The sequence below is a fragment of the Calliphora vicina genome, chromosome 3 (genome assembly GCF_958450345.1).
Source record: "Calliphora vicina chromosome 3, idCalVici1.1, whole genome shotgun sequence".
Taxonomy (NCBI): Eukaryota; Metazoa; Arthropoda; class Insecta; order Diptera; family Calliphoridae; genus Calliphora; species Calliphora vicina.
Genome location: NC_088782.1, coordinates 12,223,291 through 12,247,492, shown reverse-complemented (window position 1 = coordinate 12,247,492; position 24,202 = coordinate 12,223,291). Strand labels below are relative to the sequence as shown.

The following is a 24,202-nucleotide window of genomic DNA, read 5'->3' as shown; positions in this document are numbered from 1 at the left end:
ACAAATGCATTAAGCAAAATCTTTTAGTATACAAAAAAAAACAAACATAAAATATTTAACAATTTTAATATATAAAAATAAGAATAACAAAATTATTATAATTAACAAATTATTGCACATTTTAAATTAAATGTAAAATTAAATTGAAACAAATATTTCTTAATAATGAATACTTTTTTATCCAAAGATATAACTATCTAAATGTGTTCCATTATAAAACAAAAATATTCAGTGTTCGAAATTCAATTTAAATTTTATTTAAATTTCGAAATTACTTTATATTCAAACATAACATTTTTTTCGAGCCAGTCTCGATCCACTTCTATGAAAAATTTTGATAAAAAAGAAAAATAAATCGAAACTAATTTTCGAAAATTATTTAAAACAGTCATTCTGGTGGTTCACGAAATTCAATTCAAATTTTAATTATATCTTGGAATGACTTTATTTTTGCAAACATACAATTTTATCGAAAAATTTGGATTAAAGACATTTGTTTCGAAAAGAAAGATCAATCGAAATTAATGTTCGAAAATTATTTAAAACGTAAACGAAATCCAATTCGAAATTTTCTTTTTTCAAACGTAACATTTCTTTCGAATAAGTCTGCGATCCATTTTTATGAATAATGTTCGAAAACATAGATTATTCGAAATTAATTTTGGAAAATTATTTAAACCTTGTGTTGTTAGTGGTAACTCCGTAATTCGATACCAAATAGACAGTTTACGTACTTATAGCTGCCATACTGAGGTGTTATAAAACGTTATTCGAAAATTGTCTCTTAATTTCGAATCGATTTTCGGAATACCCATTTTACGTTCTTTAAAACCACACAGATTATTTTGTAATTCGATTCGAAAAAGACAATGTTCGAATTTGTTTGGCAAATACGGCTGACTTAATGAATAGATTTTGTTTTGGCCATGTCGCAAGTTCATTATTGTATGACAATGCTTTTTAAAGCGCAACATCTGTAAAATTTTTGAACTGTTTTTATTTATGATTCTTTACAAAACATTTATGCGTTCAAGAATGTCACAAAGTATTGCTTTGCCTTGTAATTGTTTTGCATTACTGCGTTTATGAAGTCAGCCTACATTGTTTCTATTCGAATCAAATTCTGGAGTAATTCTCCAGAGTAAATAGTTTGGTTCATTTGTAATTTGTTTGGTTTGAATACGAATTCGTAACACCGTAATTAGTTTGAATCGTGCGAACATTTTCTAAAATCACACGGATGACTTTGTAATTCGATTCGAATTTGTTTGCTAAATAAATTGTAATTCAAAAGTGTTTCTATTGGAATCGAAGTATGGAGCAACTCTCAGTAGTAAATCGTTTGCTTCATTTGTAATTTCGTTTGCATACAAATTCGAACACTTTCATTTTCAAATATTGAATTACGGAGACAAATAAATGAATGAACTAGTATATTTTAATTTTCGAATCGAGTTTGTAAATCGTTTAATAAAATCATTTCGTTTGGTAAATCAATTCGAAAGAAATCATTTTCGAATTACATTGTATTATATATACAAATTCGAAAATTTTAGAATTTAATTTCGAACTAGGTTTCGAACATAGAGCTGAAATTATTGTGATCAATTTAAAAATCATTTTCGTTCTTTCAAAGAAACGTTCGTTCATCCGAATTACTTAGTATTACTTGTTTAAACTTGTATACTGTTGATAACTGCAGAGATTTTAATTTATTATTTTATGTTTATTCTAAAAGTGTAAAATCATTTTCGTTCTATTAAAGAAACGGTCGTTTCTTCGAGTTACTTAGTATTATGTACTTGTTTGAACTCGTATTCTGCAATGTTCGAATTGAGTTACAAAGATAACTGCAGGGATTTTACATCATGTATTAAAAACATTTCGTTTGGTAAATCGTTTCGAAATAAAGCATTTTCGAATTACAATGTTTAAAGCATATAATTTCGAAGTATTTAAAAAATATTTGAAAATAATTTTTTATTTGATTAAAAAAATTTGAAAAATTGCCAATAGAAGTATAATTTTAAAACAACTACATTGAATTATATGATTAGAAATATTTGTTTATTTAATTTTAAAGAAATTAATTCAATTTATATATTTTTTACAATATAAAATAATTTTTCTGAATTAGGAACGTTATTAAAAAAAATAGAACAAAAACTAGATAAAAAAAACAGTGCAAGGTATCTTTACTATTTGGTAAAACAAATTAATATATTATGACTACTAGGATGTGTATAGGTAGGTATATTCTGTTATATTTATAGGAATTTATATTAAAAAAACATGTTCCATTTGAAAAGAAAATGTTTCCAATTCGTATGAATTATTCATTGAAATTTTAAAATGGATATTTTCGAATTATGCAATGCATAAAGCAAATTATAACGATTTCAATAAGTATTCTGGTGAATGATTAATATAGAATGAATAGTGATTTTATCCGAATTACACAATAACCTCCTTTGGGGATACAATATGAACGACCATAATTTCGAAACGTTTTACGCAATGGAACCCTGGTGGTTACTTCATAATTCGTTTCAAAAATAATTATATTCGACATTGATTAACACATTGTTATTTAAAATTGTTTTCTTTCGAATCGAACAATAAAACTGACCCCTGGGGGTTGCCGCATAATTCCTTTCTAAAATCAAAATCTTCGAATTTTTTTAAATCTTTTATAGAAAATCGAAATAAACATTTGGAACTAAATTTCATGAGACTTTTTAAAAAATAATTTAGAATTCTAAAATTGCATACAGATTTCCGTTTTTTTTTTACAAAAATTACTGCCAGTTAAATTAGTGATAACTTTTACAACTAATATAAAAGAATATACCTTTAAAATTATTTAAAATAAAATTGCGAGGACTAAAAACAGAAACAAAATATCACTAAAAACTAAATAAAAAAAGAGAAGTACAAGAAAAATACTGCACATTTAATAAAAACGAAAAAGTATAAAAACAGATTCATTTTATATAAAAAAATTTGATTAAAAATAAGAAATAAAATAAAAAACATATACAAAATTTTATAAAAACGTATAAAATTAAAAAACAATACAAAAAGTTATAAAGTAGACAGACGAATTGATAAAAAATTTAAACAAGTTTAAGAAAAATAAAAAAGCCAGAAAATTAAAATTATAATTAATTTTATAATTTCTACAGCTGCACTTTTCATTTCAATAGCTTTTTGTAATAAAAAACTTAATTTTTAATTTTCTCTATAAAAAAAAATTTCAAATGTTTAGCTACATTTTAAACTCATAAAAAACACAAATTAACAATAAAAAAAGTTTTTTTTAAATTTAAAAAAAACACCCTTAAAAATTAAAACTTTTTAAAGCTGCTGGTAAGAAATTAGCGAAATTGTAACAAAAAAAAACAACAAAAAATTAATTGAATTTAACAATATTTTGATTTACGTATAATTATTAAGATCTTTGTTTTAGTAGGTCAATTTTTCTTTTATTAAATAAAAAAATTAACTTCTCTAATTCTCAATAAAAAAACAAAACTTGTTATTAGAAAGAATTGTTTAGTAAGAAGAAGGGGTTTTTGTATTTTTTTTTTATAATAATTTATAAATATTATAAGTTCATTTCACTACCAATATTTTAAGCTATGTATTTATTTTTCTGATTCAAAAGAAATTTGTTTTGTCTAAGTAAATTTTCATTTAAAGGTATTAAGAGTAAAAAAGTTCTTGTTGTCCTTTTCAAAATCAAAGAACATTAACATTATGTGTATTTTGTTGAGTGTAAAAAAGTAAAAAAGAGTTAACTACTAAAAACTACAATTATGTTATTGTAAAACAATAAACATTAAAAAAAAAATACAAACAATAAACAAGAGGAGTTGAACAAGTAGGATGGAGATATTAGGAAAAAGGTAGTAGAGAAATTTTTTAAAAAAAAGATTTTAAATTGAAAGCTTTTTCGTTTCGGTTAATGTTTTTTTTTTTGTTTCTACTTGTATTGCATGTTTGCCGTTGCAAATTTGTGTTTACGTTGAGGTCTTAACAACCTACCAACGCCGCCGTTAACACCAACGAAAAGGCACAGCACGTGGCCGATCAGCGCCCTCCTTTACTAATGGTTTGTGATATTCACGTCCTTGACGCGAATGTATAACCGACCAGCAGTGTTCACAATAGTATTGCAAACAAGTGACATTAGCACAAAAGAAGGGTGCAAACTTGCTGCCACATCTTTGGCCTTCGCATTCATCGCACATTTGGTCATCCAATACATAGGGTTTGACTTCAACACGCTTGTCGATGTCGCCATGTTGCAGCTGCACAAAACGAGCCGATATGGCTGCTATATAACTCTGTTGATTGGAGAAGGCCACACGACCAGCACCTTTGGGATATTTCAATTCAGGATCTGTGTCAATGCCCGCATAGCAGACACCACCATACAAACGATCCATAATCATGGCCAATTCGAAAGCCTTTAAGGGCCTTGGCACTCCGCCCACGAACACGGTTTTGCGTGGATCCAGTGACATGGTGGCATCCAGTACATAGTCAGCATCTGCCAAACGCCAGGGACGTATCTGTACCGGCTTGTCTTTGATGGTGGGCGATGAAACACACAAGTACAATTTATCATCGTCCGTAATGCAAGAATCTATCAATTGCTGTACACTGTTTTCATCCTGGAAGAGTAGAAAAGCATAACCTTTTGGTGGAAAATACGATTTCGATTCGGCTTTGTGTGGCCAATCCACAACCAAAGGACCAAAGCGCCTAAACGAACTGGTGATTTCGTCCTCATCAATATCCGGTGGTAAACCTCCCACAAAGACCTTGCGTGAGAAGCGAGCAGTATGATCGGAACCTTGTGAATGCGGTGAAGAACGTGAAGGTGAATTTAATTTCATATTTGGATCTAAAAATGCTGTAGCACCATTACCTGCTGCAATTGCTACAGCATCCACCTCGCCCAAATGATGTTCACTCATCTTTTGATTGCGCATACGTTCTGCCATTATGGCCGCCGCCGTAACATTATTGTCACCGCCTGGTCCCACAGCACCCATGCCCATGCGCATTATGTCGTTTAGACAATGATCCAAAGGACGCATATCCAAACCGTTGGGCATATAAGGACCAGCTCCCATGAACTGCGGTGCATCGCCGCCACCAGTAGCGCCAGCGCTTATGCTGCCATTACCAATCGACAGTGTGGGCACTCCGACAGCCTGGGCTGCATTTATATCCAAAGTGTAGCCAGGTGTGGGTGAAGTTCCTCCTTTGGCGGGGAACGATATACTGCGTCTATATTTGTTGGGTGAAATGCCAGCATTTGAATTGGGTGAAACACCACCGCTACTACCACCAGCTTGTGAACCATTATAAGGCGAATTACCACCACCACCATGCTGTGGGGGTATTGGCGACGAAGGACTATGGGGACCAACACCACCTTCTAGTTGTTGTGGTGCACATGGATGATTTGGGGATAGCTGCTGTTGTTTGCCAGATAATCCGCTACAGAGATTAAGAGTAGAGATGAAGTTTTATTTTTTAATATAAATGTTTTTTTCTATAATTTCTTTAAATTAGAATTTGCTTTAACAACAAGATTGGGCAATTAGTTCATTATTATTAAAAACTAAACATTTAAACATTGAATAAAGAAAATTCTGGTAAAAATTTCAGGTGAAAAAATAAAAAAAAGTTTTGAAAACATTAAATTTTATGAGATGAAAGATATTTTTGAATCCAAAGCTTTCAATAAAGAAACTCTGGTAAAAATTTAGGTGGTGAAATAAAAAGTAATATCCGAAAATATTAAATTTTATGAGTATAAAGAAACTGTTCAATCCCTTTTATTCTGCATCTTAAATTATAGAAAATCATTGTAGTTTTTTTCTTCTGACATAAGTAAGGTTATGTAGGGTAATTTATACTAAGTACAACCGAATACTCGAAGCAAGAGCAAAGGTCCGAAATTGGGGTTGTCATAGAATCCAATCATTGTCGGAATCGGTTTTGAAAACGAAATTGAAAGTTATTGGTTTTATATTCGATCTAGAATTAAATTCTTTATCGATTAAACAAAAAATTACATTGGATTTCGTAAGTGTCAAATGCACCTTTTTTTGTCGTTTTCAAAACAGATTCCGACAATGATTGGATTCTATGACAACCCCGAATAAATAATTTTTAATTAAATTTTCAAAATCAAATTAAATTGTAACTCTTAACCATTTCGTTAATGAATTCATTACGAATTAATTCATAGGCTTAATTCCTTATTACTTCAAACTTATTGAATTCATTCCTTTAAGAATTCATTCTTTATAGAATTTATTCCTTATTGAACTATTCAAAATACAAATAATATGTACAATTTATTGAATGATTAAATTTTTCTTCAATTCAAATCTACTACAAATAGGCTTCAGTCAATTCCTTTCAATTCACTTTGTAAATGATTAAAAACAAAACAATTTAATTTAATTTGTATTCGATTTGAATTAACAAATTCAAAGGTCAGTTATGAATTAATTCAACGATGAAAGAATTTTATGTAAATACAAGCCTTTGAATGAAGCTAAAGAATTCGATGTTGGGAATGGATTTATGGACATTTTTTAATCCCGAATTAAGGTTTTAGTGAATTAAGCTCTATTTGAATTAATTAATTCGAAGCTCTGAACAAGAGTTCCCTAATTCAAGCGCTCCCGTCATTAAGCCACCTGATTGCACTAATGAAACCGAAAATGTCGTCCCCCAATCTACATCCAGTAATGTTACCCAGTTTCACAGTCTCAATCTCCTTGCAATCCTCGCACACCCTACAAAAATCCAGGAACTATTTTGCCATCTTAGGCCCGTTATCATCCCCATAAAGTTTCTGAATCTCTAGAGGTTCTTGCTACATTTAGCTTGCGACGTCAACACTTTGTAGTATTCTATGATTGGTTGATGGCATGCAAGTTTCTGTTAGATGTTACCCTACAATAGTGACAGATCCGAAGATTTTTCTCATTTTCTTTACAAGTCCAGTCTAAGACCTTGTCTTGCAAGTTCGTCCACGAACTTCTGAGATATTTTGTAAAGATTTTTGATAAATCTTTACATTGACATTTTCAAATCTCTGATTTCATTTAATGTCCTGAACTATTTCTCATACAAAATATTCCAAAATTTTAAAAATTCAAAAAATTTTGTGAAAAATTTTAAAAATTCGGATATTTAGACTGCTAGGAATTTCGCCGTTTGTTCCTTCAAAGATCTTTCATATGATAACAAAATAGCCTATTGTTTCTTTTGGAACAATTACTCCATTAAGGAGTAAGCAGGATTCATCGAAGGGGAATTAGGTACCGTACGAATTGAAGCTTGATTTTGCATGTTCGAAATTATGTTTGAACGTTATAAAAGGAAATCACTTATTCCCCGAATCATTACGATAGCCCGAAGCTTAAGAGATCGTACTTGAAGCCCTGACAAATAGCCGAATCGACACCGAAGACAAATATCCATAGTCCTAAGGTAATGCACTGTATTTGGTGGGAGCAAAAGGGACCTATATATATATGAGCTGCTGAAATCCGGCCGGACCATCACATGGAACCTGTACCGAATGCAAATGATTTGTTTTGATCGATGGAGAATGCTCTCTCTGGGATACTCATCACTTTTAAACAGAGTAGCCGATATTGGCTTGATTTCTTCTCGGCATGATTTCTTTTGACTGGAATCCATATGTTTTCCCAGAAAGATGGGAAAAGGTCATAGCTAACAATTGTCAATAATTTGAATAAATTTATATTAAACAAATATTTCAAAATAAAATCTAAAAATTTTAAAAAATCCCTCATTTTTAACATATAAAGATCTTCATTATTAAAAACCAAGTTTTAAAAATATATAATTGAAAAAAAAATCCATCTACTTTTCAAATTTTTTTAAAATTTACCACATTTACCACTTTAAATTTAAAGAGTTTTTCTCTAATTCAATGTTAAAATGTTTGTTTAAGATATTCAACTCTTATATATTTTATAAAATAAGTAAAGTAAATAAATACATACAATTGTTATACATAAAATTTATAAATTTTTGGTATATTAACCCGCTTCCGCCCAGCGTTACAAATATGCAACGGTGGAGGTGTCTATTATAATCATTTTTCAAAAGCATTAAAATTTGTTTACTAGGACCATGAAAAATACTTTTTTTTTTTTTTTTGGTGGGATAATGAAAAAAACAGTTACAAGCGAAAAAAAAAGTATATTTTTTTGTAATTAATGTAAATTTTGTGTTAAAAAAAATTTGTTGGTATAAAAGCATTACATATGTGTTACACTGGGCGTTTAACAAACAGTTGGTTTCTTATTTGTATTTAATTATTGTTTTTTTATAATTAACTTAATTGAAAAATAATTTTTAAAACGATATTGCTAGAGTTGCATGACTATTGAATTTGTTATTTTAAGATTAAGCTATATAGTAGTAATAATAAAAATATTTTTGAAAAATAAAACTAATTTCTAAAGCTGTGGCAAAATATTGTGTAAAAAAATATTTAAGCTTATTTAATAAATTTATTTTTTTAAACTTTAAATTAACAAAGGAAAATTAGCTAGTAATTTTATTACATATTTTTATATTTCAGTAGGTGTTGAGGGAATTCACGCCATCAATTTCACTAGGTCAAAAAATGTTGACGTGAATACTGTATTAATAATGTTTTATTAATCATATTTGTATTGAAATTTTGCTTTATAAACTTTAGTTTTACACTTTAATAATCGCTTTTGAATAAGTTTAGAAATAACTAACAAATAAATTAGTTATTTTTAAATTCTTTAAGAATTTTTGAGAATTTCCCAACGAAGTAACCTAAGCATACAAATTTCAATTAGGCGTTAATTGGTCAAAGTCAACTCGAGTTTGAAAAAAAAATATTTCTTGAGGTAAAACTATTTTAGAGAAATTAAACTGCCAATTTTCTAGAAGCATACTAGAGAGAAATCAAGAATTCAAGCAAAATAATAACTTTATTCTCGACAAATTCAATTCAATTCATTTAGAATACATATTTCTTATCACTTAGGATTTTTGCTCCGGAACAAGTCACTGTCACCCAGATATTGCTAACTAAGATACAGTTATATCAAACGGATGGATGTTCGCTAAGAAGAGTATTTATAGCTCGAAAATTGTCAACATCTATTTCAACCGGAAGTTCATTCCTTGGGAAGAACTATCAACGCAAAACCCGTTACAACACCTACCAGGCGGCTAACATATTTTGTTCGGAATGTTTTCAATTCCGTAGTTTTTATTCCGATCGAATTCGTTTTACGTTCTTCAGATTCCGTATAATTTATTAAATCCAAAATTATTTAATAATTCTGTATTTCTGATTCTAATTTGACTGCGTTTTTTTATATTAAAAAAAGTGAAGTTTTTGGTACAGAATTTTATTAAAAATTTAAGAAAAATTAATACTTACAAAGAAATAATATAAATTCCACTTTAAAAAGTGAAAGCGGTTTCATAATGAAAGAAAGTTTCGTTTTACTTTTTATGAAGAATCGAAATACTGAATTAATTCCACTTCTGACGGAATTAACATGTAACGGGTTCCCCGATATTCTAGACGATAATGTGCTGGACTATCAAGCGGGTTAGATTCCCGTCAGAGAATCTGAGTGTTTCTGCAGACAAGCAAAAGGCTTCGCAGTAACACGAATGTCAACAAAGTTCATAAAAATGATCGTGCAAGAAACCAAAATCATACCGACCGCTGGTCTAGAACATCGAATCAGATATTTAATTTATAGTAGTAGTTCTCCAAAATAATGTTACTATAATAATGTAGCACCACCAGGCGTATTACAACAAGTTTTTAAAGTAAAACCAAATGGATATAAATTTAAACAAATTTGGAAGCCTTTTTTGTATAACCAAACATTTTATTATGTCACATGAGATCTACGTTGCCAATTCTTGGTGACAAAAATGGCTAAATTCTTTACAAAAAAACTGGCTCAAATTTTTCATTTAAAAACGCACCAATATTATTTAAAAAAAATAAAAAAATTGGCTGCGCCGAATGGACAAACAAAAATTTATCGAAAATGACTCTCAAATAGTCCAGTTTTCTAAAAACGACACATATCGTAGCAGACAAGAAGACAACATGGAATATCAAGGGTATCATATCATTTATTCTCACTTAGATATTGAACATTATAGTGTAAACAACAAAGTTTTTTTGCCTAGAAAATTTCTAATATTGTGTCAGTCAACAAAACTTCATATGCGGGAAGTTTTGCTTTGAGTAAAAGTGCCCCTAAAGCACACCGATTGCTCACCGAAGCTTATGGTGCATGTGTTCCATTGGTTTTAACGTGTTAGAGATGGTTTCTACGGTTCAGAAGTGGTGAATTTGACACGGATAAGACAAAGTTCACCCAGGCCAGCCAAAAAAAAGTTTGAAGACCAAGAATTTGAGAAATTACTCCATGAAGATTATCAAACTTAACAAGAGCTTGCAGAATCATTGGGAGCTACTCAAGCAGCAATTTAAAAAATAAATCATTTTTGCACCGAATCATTACTTGCGATGAAAAACATTAGAATAAGCCGAAGCTTAAGATATCGTATGTGAAACCCGGACAACCAGCCGAATTGACACCAAAGCCAAATGTTCATGGGACCAAAAGGGTCCTATCTATTATGAGCTGCTGAAATCTGGCCAGACCATCAAAGGAACCTGTACTGAATGCAACTGATTCGTTTGAAGCGAAAAACGCCCAGAATATGCGGCCAGACATGCATAATATTCCATCATGGCAACAATACCTAAACTATTTAGAAAGAAGTGTTGTAAAGTTTTGCCTCATCCGCCATATAGTCCAGACCTTGCCCCGTCCAACTACTATTTGTTTCGAACGCTCTGTCTGGGATACGCTTCACTTCACAACAGAGTATCCGAAATTGGCTTGGTTCGTTCTTGGCCTCAAAATATGAGTAGTTCTTTTCTAAGATTGAAATTTTTTTCTGAAAAGAGCTCAAAAATATGGTCTGTTCATTTCGATTGACACAAATCTGGTGATTCAAAAAAGCACCTATTATTTCAAGTTGTATGCTTATGTAATTGTCCACTTTTTGTCCATCATTTTGTCCACTTTTTGTCAGAACTTGAAAAGCGACCTAGGTGAGGACATACTAAAACCGTTTTCAAAGATTTTGAAACACCTAAAACCGTTTTCAAAGATTTTGAAACACCCTCAAAATTTTGAGTTATTTTGAAAAAACTGTTTTAGGGTAAGTCGTAGTACTTTAGTACCTCTAACTCAGACATTTTTAGACCGATTTCAAATTTTCTTTCATGTTATGTCCGTATACAATATATATTCTAAGAAATTGTTTAAGTTATTATAAAAAGTTTAAAATTTTTTTTATTTTTTTTTCAAATTCAACAAAAGATATTTTAATTTTTTTTGTATGAAAACCAATTTGTTTTGAACAGTGTTTTAAAGACAATTTTATACAGACAAAAACGAGATATTACTTATTAAAATCGGTTTATATTTGCAAAAGTTATTAAACTTTTTCAATAAAAGTTCGAAAAAATTTACCTCGTAAATTAAAAATTTTACAAATATTTTTTTTTCGTAATTTTTTTTTTTTATTCATATGCGCTGGCGGAGAAAATACTTAAATAAGGTATTAATGAAAAGTTGAATAACTTTTACAGTTTTCATCTGAAACCATGTGTTATTGGAACTAAATTTTCTTTATACAATTACATACATTTTTATAAGTTTTCATATCAAAATAAGCAATGAATAGCGACTAAAATCAAAAAAGTCGATAATTTTTTCTTTCCTAACACGTTAAAAAAATAAAAATTGGACAAAAACTGACTGAGTTATAGGTCACTGAAAACTGTTTTTTTTTAGAATAACTTCTGAATTTGAGGGTGTTACTGAAATTTTTTTGCATAATTTTTAATCTACTTAGCAAGTTCTATAACCCACGCTAGGTCGTTTTCCAAGTTTTTTTTATAGATTTTTTAAAGTTTGGGAATATTAAGGCTCATCTAAATCTCTATTCTTTACAATTTTTTTTGTATTGCCATTGAGTTCCTTTCAAAATTGATAAATTTCTGTTATGAATTTATTTAAAAATATCCAATCATAGTTTAATAATTTATAATTTTTTTGCCAAAACTCCTCTAAACAATATCGTTTTGTTTTATTCTATTATTTTATAAATATCTTCAAAACACATGCACATTTACAATTTTTTATGTTTTATTTTATATATGTATATATTTGAATATATAAACTAATTTTTATAAAACAATTTAATTTATTAAATATTTTACACGAGACAACACACACAAATATGAAAACATACATTTATAAAAAAAAATTTAATTATATTAGATAACATAGACAAACAGAGAGTGATAAAGGAGAGAGAGAAGCGAAGAAAGTTAATAAAATAAGCAAATTCTAATTTAAAATCAATTATGGCTTATTCCGGTTATTTATTTATGTTGTTGGTTGGTTGGTTGTTTGGATGGATGCTGTTGTGGCGTTTATATCACATATTTTATTATTTTATTTCAATTTTGAATGTGTTGAAGTTAACAACAGAAGGAGAAAGGTGGAAAAAAACATTTACAGATGTCAAAATATTAACAAGTACACACAGAGAAAGTTTTGAGCTGATTTAATCCTTGAATATTTTTCCTGTTCTCATTTCTTCATTTTTAGTTTTTAATAAAATTAGTGTTGTAACATTTTACAGATGGGGCAAAATTACTCACTCATACACACACACACACATACATACAATACGCACACATAGAGAATTAAAAAATTCAGTTAGAATTTAAATAATTTTGTTGTAGCTGTTGTTGTTGGTAGTAGTAGTAAGTAACGTTGTTTTTATGGCTGTTAGAAGTTGTTGACGGTGAATGAATAGAAGTTATAGACGGGATGCATAGATGGATGGATGGGTACTTGGTTGGTTGTTGAATTGAAAATTTCTATAAAACATTAATAATTGCAATTTACCAACAAGACTCCTTTGAAAAATATTGTCGTTGTATTACGTTTTTTTATATATATTTTTGTTGTTGTTGTAGGTTGTGGTAGTAGTGGTGATGATGGTGAAGTGTAGCATGTTGGTTGCATGGTATGTTGCTGTTTTTTCAATTAAATTTCAATTTTCATTTATTTTTTTCAGTGGAAATTTTAACACTTTAACTTTTTACACAGAATAATGCAAATTTTTAATATCCGTTTTAAAATATTCGAAAAGTGTAGAAATAAATATTTTTTTTTCATCACCAGACATCAATTACAATTGAGACGACAAACTACAAAACCACACATCACTGTGTTAACCCTTATATGGTACTCATGGGTCAAAATTGCCCAAACTGTTTTTAATGCTTTAAAGAAGGACGTTGCTTCTTTTGCCCAACTTGGTCAAAAAGCTCGATATATTAAAATAAATATTCGGAATGTAATGAATTTATTTTTAAGAATCATTCCGAAACGAGTATAGAGTTTAACCTCGTTACTCGCAACTGATCTAGTTGATACAGACAACATTTTTTTATTGTTAAATTTTTTAAACACCCTCAGTTTTAAGCTAATTTTTGATAAAAATATATTTTTACTGCAATTTTATTTTTATTATTCTTTTAAATGCTTTGAATTTAATATTGTTTTTATGTTTTCGAAATATAAAGTGAAGAGATTATTTTCAAACGCGCCTTTCTTTTATTGATATCAATTTGATACATTGCGACTAGTCTCGCTTGAAAATGATTGCGACTAAAGGAGGGTTAATTCTTGAAGTACAGGTTAAAACAAAGTGTGGTGTATTTTGGAAAGCTCTGGGCAAATCCTGGAGCATTCTTATAGATCTCTGAACTTTTCAAAAGCTTTAAAACATTTATATCTTTTTAGAAATTAAAATATTTCATAAGTTTTGATAAAAATATTTAAATTGTCGTCTGGCTTTGCAGTAGCACATTCTGTCTACTCAATTTTCAAGAATAAATCGGACCACATTTGTCTTAAGGCACAAAAAAAAAAGTCAATAAAATTTATAGCGCAAAAGATCGGTTGGTTCATTCACGAACATTTACACAGACTGGTGTAAACTAGTCCCGATTAGTTACTCTTTTCGTTCTGAGAAGTTATGATACTGACCGAAAATTAGCATTTTGGACATTAAAAAGCAGACAGTGACAAAAGATAACTTTATTTGGACTAGATTACGTTTGATTTAATATTGTTCATGCTTTCAGAACTACACGGACCGAATTCGTGATCGCTAACATATCGACACCGAAATCCTAATATGTAATACATTTTTTGTTCGATAACGAATGCCATGATCTCAAATAATAAAAAATACGATACATTTTACTCGAATCGAATGAGGTAATTCGGCCCCAGTCCAAATTCATGACACAAGAAAGATTTTTTTTAAATAATTTTAAAATTTAACAGAAAATTTGTTTGTTTAATTTTTAACACCTGATGTAATTGGTTTGTAGTTTAACGCGTCAATTATAATTCAACACTATTAATAGCAAAATCACTTTTATCGATTTGTTTAAATATAATATGTATGTAGAGATATGTAATATTATACTAAATTATTTAATATTATTTAAAACTTAGTAAGTATGTAGTATTTATGTAAATTAAATAGTTATGTATTAAACAAAAGTTTTTTATATTAGTTGTGTGCAATAATTTTGAATTTTTTTATATTTTTTTTTTCTAAAAAAAAATTAGTACATTACTTTAAAAACTATTAAATGATTAGATTGTAAGTTTTATTTTTTTTTTTACTAAACGGCCCAGAATAACAAATATATATTTGCATTTATACATTTGTTTTTGCTGTATTATATTAATAATATTTTTTTGTAACATCTTTCACTCCTTTTGTTTACAACAGTTCCAATAAATTGTATTGAAAATGTTTTGAAAAGGAAAAGTTTTTTTTTTACATTATTTACAAGGTATTTTTGAGACAATTATTTAATTTAGTTTCAGTTTATACCTTTTATTCTAAATATACATACAAGAGACACACAAACCGTTGAGCGGAAAAAGGTTAATATATATGTAGTTTAAATAATTACTAAATACACTATATGTTCATAAGATAATTCAGTTAATACTACTAATCTGATGTATGCATACTATTTTCAATTAAATTTATAACGTGAAATAATATTTAAAATAAAAAATAAAATTTGTGTACAATTTAAAAGTTTATTCTCTTCTTTTTAGGGCATTTAAATAAAATATTCACCCTAACTATAAAAGAAATTTTAAAGTTAAATTTTGTTAAAGTCGGCTTTATTTTAAAATATAACTTTTGTTTTTATTTGAAAAAAGCTTCCATTCAAATAATTGAAAATATTTTTCAATGAATTTAAAAATAAAAAAAATTAAAAAAAAAAAAAAGTAAGAGAGCTATATTCGGCTGTGCCGAATCTTATATACCCTTCAACAAATTATACTTTAAAATAAAAATTTTTTATAACAAAATTTTTTTTTCCAAAGTTGTTTTTTTTTAATTTTTTGGAAAAAAAAATTTCATATTGTTTTTTTTAAATTTTTAAAATTTTTTTTTTGTTTTTTCATTTTTTTAAATACATATGTAGCAAAAAAACTTTTGGTGAAAAAAAATTCGGGTTGAAAATTATTTTTTCCGCCATTTGTGGACCGATTTTCTCGGAAGAATTCCAGAGATATTTGTAAGTTATTAGGGGGCTTCGGAAAGTTGATTTAAACAGACAGACGTGGCTTAATCGACTCCGTTATCTATAAGGATCCAGAATATATATACATACTTTATAGATATATACCCTTCTCACGAAGGTGAAGGGTAGAAAAACAAAATTTATATACAAATTCAAAACAACATCTTAAATTATATTTGAAATTTGTTTTATGGTACGAAATTTAAAATAATAGTCAACTTTATGGACTTAAAATCGACTTTAAGGCTTAATCGGCTGATTGTTTTTAAAACTGTTTAAACTGTTTCACTATTAATTTATTATGCATTAACTAATCATTAATCTTTTTTCGAAAATAAGTTCGAATATTGGATATCAAATTCGAATTTTCGCGCATGTTTTAAAAAGCTTTTATTGTGAAACTGCATTCAAAATGCTTTAAAAAATCAAATAATTTTTAAATTTTGTTCCCAAATTTTTATGTTCAAAATCCGAAAATGTGGGAAAAGAATTAAAAAAAAATTCGAACTTAAGTTAAAATTTTCGAATTTTTGAACATATCTTAAATAGCTAATATTCTCAACTGCATTGTTTTGAAAAAATATTATTTTACTAAATTAATTTTCTTCATTTAAAGCAGTAAAAAATCTTAGATTTAAAAATTTTTCAAAAATATGTTCCAATTTTTGAACTCTAATACGAATTTTCGCACATGTCTTCAAAAACTTATATTCTGAAATTTCTTTCGAAAATGTGAAAAAGTAGTAAAATAAAACTAAAAATATTTTTTAAGAATTTTTGGCAGATTTAAAAAATTATCGAACATAATTTAATAAGGTTAAACATGAACTTACAAGAAAAATTTTAATTTTTTTTTTTCAAAATTTTTAAATTCGAATTTGGAAAATTTTAAAAGTCCTCATAATCTAACTGTAATAAATTAATATTTCTTTAGCTTTTTCTAGTTTTCCTTTTCTGGGTGGGAATTGACTATTTTCACTCCACAGTATTATGCATGAATGTCAAATAGCAACCTATTCAAGCTACGAATCTAGTTCATAATTCAGTTACCAATTTCGACCTAAACAAACATTGAGAGAAACACTTCAACGTTGAAATTTAGGTAGTGTGTCCCAATAATAATGGAACTAAATTACCCTTCTAAATGTCATTGATATCATCTAATCCATCGTGGAATTGTGCGCCCAGCTATTTAATTTTGTGCACAGAGAAAACAGATTCATTGTGGTAATCGAATTTGTTGCCAATAATTCGATTATAAACTTTGATTATTTCGGTAGTATCAACAGAAAGTCAAATGATAAAGATGAATTCCGTTTGAAATTACAATTTTTTTTTGTCATCATATTTCAATTTTTGCAGTCAGAACAGGAAATTTCTGGTATTACGACTGCATCATTCGATTGGTGTATCGAATCTGTTTGCAGCCTCGGGAAGTGGCAGAAAGCATATTCTACAGTCCAATATTAAACCGAAATGATATTATTCCATCAACTAGTCCTAGAGCTAATATAAGATATGATATTAGGGTAATAATACTATCTTTATGTCCTTGACATTATGCCCATACTGGAATGGTTAGTCCTATTACACTATGGTAGTGGCTGTAATCTAACAAAATTCTTCCTGACATCCATAGTCTGGATCTTTATGGGGGGTATTCTTCCTTGAGCGGAAACGAAATACGACAACAATATATACTTCCCTATATTCGGTTTTAAAATTTACAGTATCTACAAGGCATTTGAAAATAGCTGGCAAATATTATGCGCGTTAATTGGGCGCCACATTTAACTATTCCTTCAATGTACAATCATTCATATTTGCCTGCAATAGACTAATATAAATATATTTTGGATGGCCACATGTTTAAATAGCTGCAGGGCAAATAACAGACACACGATAAGATGAGTAAGCAATATGTATATTGAAAGCAGAAAACTACATTGAACTTCTATGAAAAATTTTCATTTAGCAGATGCATCGAAACAGAACAATCATTTTCTAAAAAAAAAAAATTATTTAGAAAATGCTTCGCCTTCGCCACATTGCAAAATTAATCCTCAAAAATTTGTTATAAATAACCGCTAAACAAGAACCATTATGCACCAGGGCTGTCAGATGTGGCGATTTCTCGCCAAACGTGTCGATTTTTCATTGCCTTTGGCGACCAAAATTTCTAATTGGCGACATGGCGATTTACAGACTAGTTGGCGATTTATTTGGCGATTTTTTAACAAATTATTTGTTTTTTTTAAATATTTTTGTTGATATTTATTAACCCAATAGTTAATAAAATTAATCATTTATAATCTGATAATATGGCAGGTAACATACATGATCAAATAGTTTCAACAATATAAATTTTTTCTTCTAAAATGTTTAAGCCGTAATTTTTAAGTAATAATGGAAATATTGATAACTTAATATGCTTATTGAAATTGGCTATTGGTTGGACGGATTCTTTTGAATCAGGAATCTATCGATTTTGGCACAGAATTTGAAATGGAATTACAAAATATAAAAATGGAGGAATATGATGTAGAAATTTTAAAAGAAAATAGTTTGTTGTACTTAAAAAGTTTTTAAAAGAAATTCTTAAACAGTTACCCGAAAATATAGCTCTTTTTAAAGTATATAATGAATTTTCAATATTGAAATGAAATAGAAATTTTAGGTAGTTCAAAATTCATTAACTTTATTTTTCAATCCAAATTAGCATATGTATATAAATTGGATCCAGATCTTTAAAGGTGAAATTAAAACAAAATTTGTTAGATTTTTGGTTACAAATTTACAATTATTGAGATGCAGGTGGAAAATTTCTCTTTAAAGACTTAGCATTGGCCGATCTCAATATGTTAATTTTACCAACCAGCAACGGTTGCGTAGAAAGTGAATTTCAATATGAACTTTTAGATTCATTGATAAGAATAGTAAGTTATATGAATGTTAATAAATTTTGTTGCAATTCATTTCAGCCTACAGATAAAATGTTAAAAAAGTTTAATTCTAATACAATGTATTCTTTTGATATCAATTTAATATAAATAACTAGATTTAAACCGAAATAAATTGACTTTATAATACATAAAATTAGTATATATGTATTTTACAATAAAAAACTCAAAAAATAATTTTGGCGATATTTGGCGATTTTTCGTTTAGCTTTTGGCGATGGAGGTAAAAAAAAATCTGACAGCCCTGTTATGCACCACAATAATGAAAGCTCCATCGAGTAAAATGTATTTTGGAACACCTAAAACATTGTCTTTGAAATATCTATCATTAGATATCCATATTGTCTATATTAATGTTTTAGTAATCCAGATATAGGTCAAAAATAGGTCAAAAATCGAGGTTGTCTTGGTTTTTTCCTCATATCTCAGCCATTTGTGGACCGATTTTGCTGATTTTAAATAGCAAAATTCTCGAAAGCATGTCTGACAGAATTATTGAAGATTTGGATCCCGAAGATATCTGGGGTCTTCAGAAAACTGATTTCAACAGACAGACAGACGGACATGGCTTAATCGACTCCGCTATCTATAAGGATCCAGAATATATATACTTTATAGGGTCGGAAATGAAAAATGTAGAAATTACAAACGGAATGACAAACTTATATATACCCTTCTCACGAAGGTGAAGGGTATAAAAATAAGCTTTTGCATGATTTTTCTCGATAATGATCATATTCTTATGGATTGTTTGTTTATGTCGAAAAATAAAATAGATTCCAAAGACACTAGCTAATTAATTAATATTAATTTTTCTAAAATTCTGTATGATGTACGTAAAAAATCGATTTAAAAATAATAAAATTTGCAAGAAAATAAAAAATTTACATGTCTATAATAGTATGCCATATAAAATATGCATACTTTTTAATAAATCAAATTTATCAAAATTGTAATATTTAAAAGAAAATATCCTAAGTAAAAGTAAACAAATTTTCTCTCGGTCAATACAAAAATCCATACAAAATCCAACCGTTCAACTAAAACAATATATTTTCAGGAAAATGCATTTATTTAAAAAAAAAAATCTCTAAAAGCATTTTTGTAAGAAGATCAAAAAAAACAAAATTCTAAACTCTTGTTGGCATTATGCAACACCACTACAGAATTCATACATTATTATTCTTGGAAATGTTTTTGGTCTAGCCAGAAGATGAAGCAGGAGTATAGTACAGTATGTGAGTCTGTGTTACAAAGAGGCATTTCTTATTGTTACTTGCATTGTATTATAAACAATATTTGTGTGTTATTGCTGTTGTTATATTCTGTGTATATGCATTAGAAGCTGTTAAAAAGGACTATTTTTTTCACATGCTTATTGTTGAAAACTCTAAACAAAAAAAAAAAAAAACTTTCATTAAGGAGAAACTTGGCAACCCATAGATTTGTTTCATTCACAAAACTCCCTGTTCTATTATTTAGAATTTTATTTTGTTTTTTGTATTTGTTGTGTTCTAGCTTTTCGTCAAAAATTCAAATATACATGAATGAATGAATGAAAAACTGTAAAATGTGAACAAAATAATAAAGAAGTCTGACAGTCTGTCAGCCTGATTTTTGTTTGCTGTTTCTACCCTGCTGCCTGGCTAGACATAATGCTTACAGCAGTCATAGATTATTTTCATTTATATTTTATAAAAAAAAAAGAAACGAAGTTACTGCACTTTTTTACACGTTCTTCTCTTTGCTCCTCTTGAAAAGCAGTAAGCTTTAAAATCATAACAAACAATAAAAATAACTCCCCTTGGCAGAGCTGTGAAGAAAAGGATTCATGTAATAGTTTTTATATACATACGTTTGATTAGGTAGATATTTGAAAAATATTTGATTTCTCAAAATTCTTTTAAACCATTTCAAATTAAGATTTCTATAAAAAATTGGCACTGTGGCGTAGGATTGATATACATATGTATATTCACAACTTATTTACTCAAGTTAACCCCTGATAAATTATATATCAGTTATACCTGATAAATTTTTATCATGATAAACTTCAAAATGGTTGTCTAAATAAAAAATTATCAGGTATAGTCTCCATTTATTAGTATTATTGCTTCGTTATGATAAAATTGTTAGTGCTTTTGCTTAGAAAACTTTGTCTTGACAACAAATGCCATTTATTGTTATGATGAATATTTGTCAAGTATAGACAGGGGGTAACATAACTTTGTTGGGAAAAAGTAAAACTACGTGTATTTAGAAAAATATTACTCATACCACCCATAGTACACAAAATAGAATTCAGTCATATGTACATTTAATGCCCGTAAGTTCAACAAATAGATTTCTACGGTGTAAAATACCCAGCAGATAAATTTACCTAAAAGGTAACTTGACATTAATTTCAAATCAATATCTACGGGTAAAAATTACCAAATATTTTTACTCCATAAGTAACTAAGCACTGATAGATATCTATTTGTTAAAATTACGAGCATAAATCGAAGAGACCAGAAAAAAACTCAATAAAATCTATAAGTGAAAGCCTAACAACTAAAAAATTGTAATATATCAAAAAATACTTTTAGAAAAGTTGTTTGTTAATATCCCAATAAGCATTTTTACTGGAATTCAAGTTGAATGCAAGTGTAATTCAAGCCTTTAATTATAGTCAAAATTTAATTACAGTTATATTACACTTTATTTCAATAGCATTCTCCAGTAAAAAGGAAACATAAATTCAAGATATACACATCTGCTCAAAATAATAGATACACCTAATTGGAAAAAATTTAAATGGCGGTAACATTGAAAATTTCCTCGCAAGCGTTAAGAATACATCATATTATTAAAATTTCTATCTGGCAATGTCATGTCAGTCAAAAATCTGGCAACTATTTGCTTTCATGTTGATTTTTAAAAACGAATTTATTTGAATTACAAAAAATTATTTGCTCATAAAAATAGATACACATCAGTAATTTGTAATTTGTTTATATAAAATTTTTTTTTTGTGCAATTTTTTGTTCCTATTTACGTGAAACAGTAAGTATAATTTAAATTTTAGCAACAATTTTATAAAAAATAGGACTCTTTTGAAGAAAATGGGACGAAATCATCATTGTACCGAAGATGAGAAAAAAATTGTTCAAACGATGAGAAATCAAGGAAAATCATTACGGGAAATAGCAAAGAGCATAGGAAGATCTTTACATTTTGTCCAAAATGCTTTATCTAAAAAACAAAAAAGAGAAACTCGCGGTAGACCAAAGAAAACCAGTCCAGAAACAGATAGGCGGATCGTCCTTATGGTTAAAAAAGACCCTTTCATATCATCGAAAGCTATTTCTGCGGAGCTATGTAACGAAATCAGTCCACAAACAGTTCGTCGTCGTCTTTTACAAGCTAAATTGCCGGGAAGAATTGCCAGAAAAGTGCCACTAATGCGCCAAAAAAATATCAAGACAAGATTAGAATTTGCTAAAGAGCACTTACAATGGTCCGGGTGTGAAGGCGAAAAAAAAAATGGAGAAATATTTTATGGAGCGACGAAACAAAAATAAATTTGTTTGGAAACGACTGCCAAAGAAATGTACGCCGACCAAAAGGAAAAGAATTCCACGATAAATTTACAAAAAAGACGGTAAAACATGGCGGGGGAAACATAATGGTTTGGGGTTGCTTTTCATGGAATGGTGTTGATCCGATATTCCGAATAGAAGATACCATGAATGCTAGTGGGTATAGAGACATATTGGAAAACGTAATGCTTCCATATGCATCGGAAAATATGCCATTAATATGGACATTCCAGCAGGACAACGACCCAAAACATAGTTCAAGATTAGTTAAAAACTGGTTCTTGGAGAATAACGTACCTGTTTTAAGCTGGCCCAGCCAATCCCCTGATTTAAACCCAATAGAAAACTTGTGGAGTGAATTAAAGATAAGGCTTTCGAAGGAAGTTTTCAAAAATAAAGACGATTTATGGGAGAAAACGCAAAAAATATGGTACGAGATTCCATTGGAGAAGTGTCAGAACTTGATATCCAGTATGCCCAGAAGAGTGGAGAAAGTTTTACAAAACAAAGGTGGATATACTGGATACTAGCTTTACTTTAATAATAAACTAATTTTTTTAAGATAAAATTTATTAGCTTTTGTTTAATAAGAATTTTTGAAAATGTATCTATTATTATGAGCACCAAATTTTTCGAAATTTAATTTACTTTATAATATTTATTATTAATTATGAAATATTTTGTTTTTGTTTTTTACTCTCCTTTTAACTATAAATAAAAATCGACTGAATTTTTTTTATAATTTTACAATATACCATTATTTTTTTTCGTTTTTAAAAAATAAATTTTGGTGTATCTATTATTTTGAGCAGATGTGTATATAAAAATTTATAAAATAATACATTTGGTCAATTCACAAGGTCTCTTATTATGTCATATTGTCATAATGTCCTAATATTTCACAATGGTTTTTTTCAAACAAAAAATGTCCTAAAATAATACTACTTTATATGCTATGTTTATTGTGATATTGTAACCAACAAGCAGAGACCTGCGCCGAATGCCTCAGAGTCGGTTAAGCCGAATCGCCGAGTCGTGAGACCCTGTGAATTGACCAATTGTATTCATTTAATGTAAACAAGAAGTGGTTTACATCCACTTTGTGACAGTTTTGAAGGGGTTATATATATATACAGGGATTTGAAATATCGGCTTTGAATTCAAAATAATCTAAAAACTCTCTTTAAATAAGTCACAAAATACCCAATTCGTTTTAATTTATAAACATTGGTATATTTTTTAACCTTAGAAATTCATGAAATTTTATGGGTATTGAAAACCTAAATCGTCTGTGCGTGACAGTTGGATGCTTGTAAAAAATAATCTTTGAATATCTTTGATTATTATACCCTTCACCTTAATATAATTCCACAATATACAGTATTGGCCATAACTAAAGCACCCCGTCAATGAATTTTTTCCATATGGTAGTTTTTTGTATAAAATCAAATTTTTAAATATCTATTATGTATTATTTTCATTTCTTAATATGTTTAGTATTGATAAACAAATACTTTCAAAGTTAACCTTTCTATAAGAGGTAACTTAAAATCAAAAAATATTTTAAGGTAGAAAATGAAACGGACAAAACTAAAGCACCCCTTCAAGGATATACTATAAAAAAAAATTAGTTAATTTTTTGTTGCAAATCCTTTGTTTTGGATGGCACAAGAGTATCTCTTGGCATAGAAGATATGTTTTTATGGCGTTTTTAGATATTTCTTCCCAGGCTATTTTAACGGCATGAAATAAATCGTGAAAATTTCCGATCCTTATTTCAACAATTTTCACGATTTATTTTCATATTAACAATGTGCCACAAGTTCTCAATAGGATTGAGATCGGGAGATTTACCAGGC

General features: G+C 28.6%; 1 protein-coding gene across 7 annotated transcripts in view; it reads right to left on the bottom strand.

Moving 5' to 3' along the window:
- Positions 1-24,202, bottom strand: part of LOC135955791 (translational regulator orb2-like) — an 80,311-nt gene that overhangs the window by 25,155 nt on the left and 30,954 nt on the right. Inside the window, exons 5-6 of one of the 7 annotated variants that reach the window (XM_065506158.1) lie at positions 4,937-5,514; positions 3,918-4,861 (exon numbers count right to left, since the gene is read on the bottom strand). The exons of 5 other annotated variants lie outside the window; for them this stretch is intronic. In XM_065506158.1, coding sequence (XP_065362230.1) covers positions 4,059-4,861; positions 4,937-5,514 — 1,381 coding nt within the window. In that variant the 3' untranslated portion in view covers positions 3,918-4,058. Of the gene's footprint in view, positions 1-3,917; positions 5,515-24,202 lie in introns of those variants that run through there. One more of the 7 variants, XM_065506157.1, reaches the window with a different exon arrangement.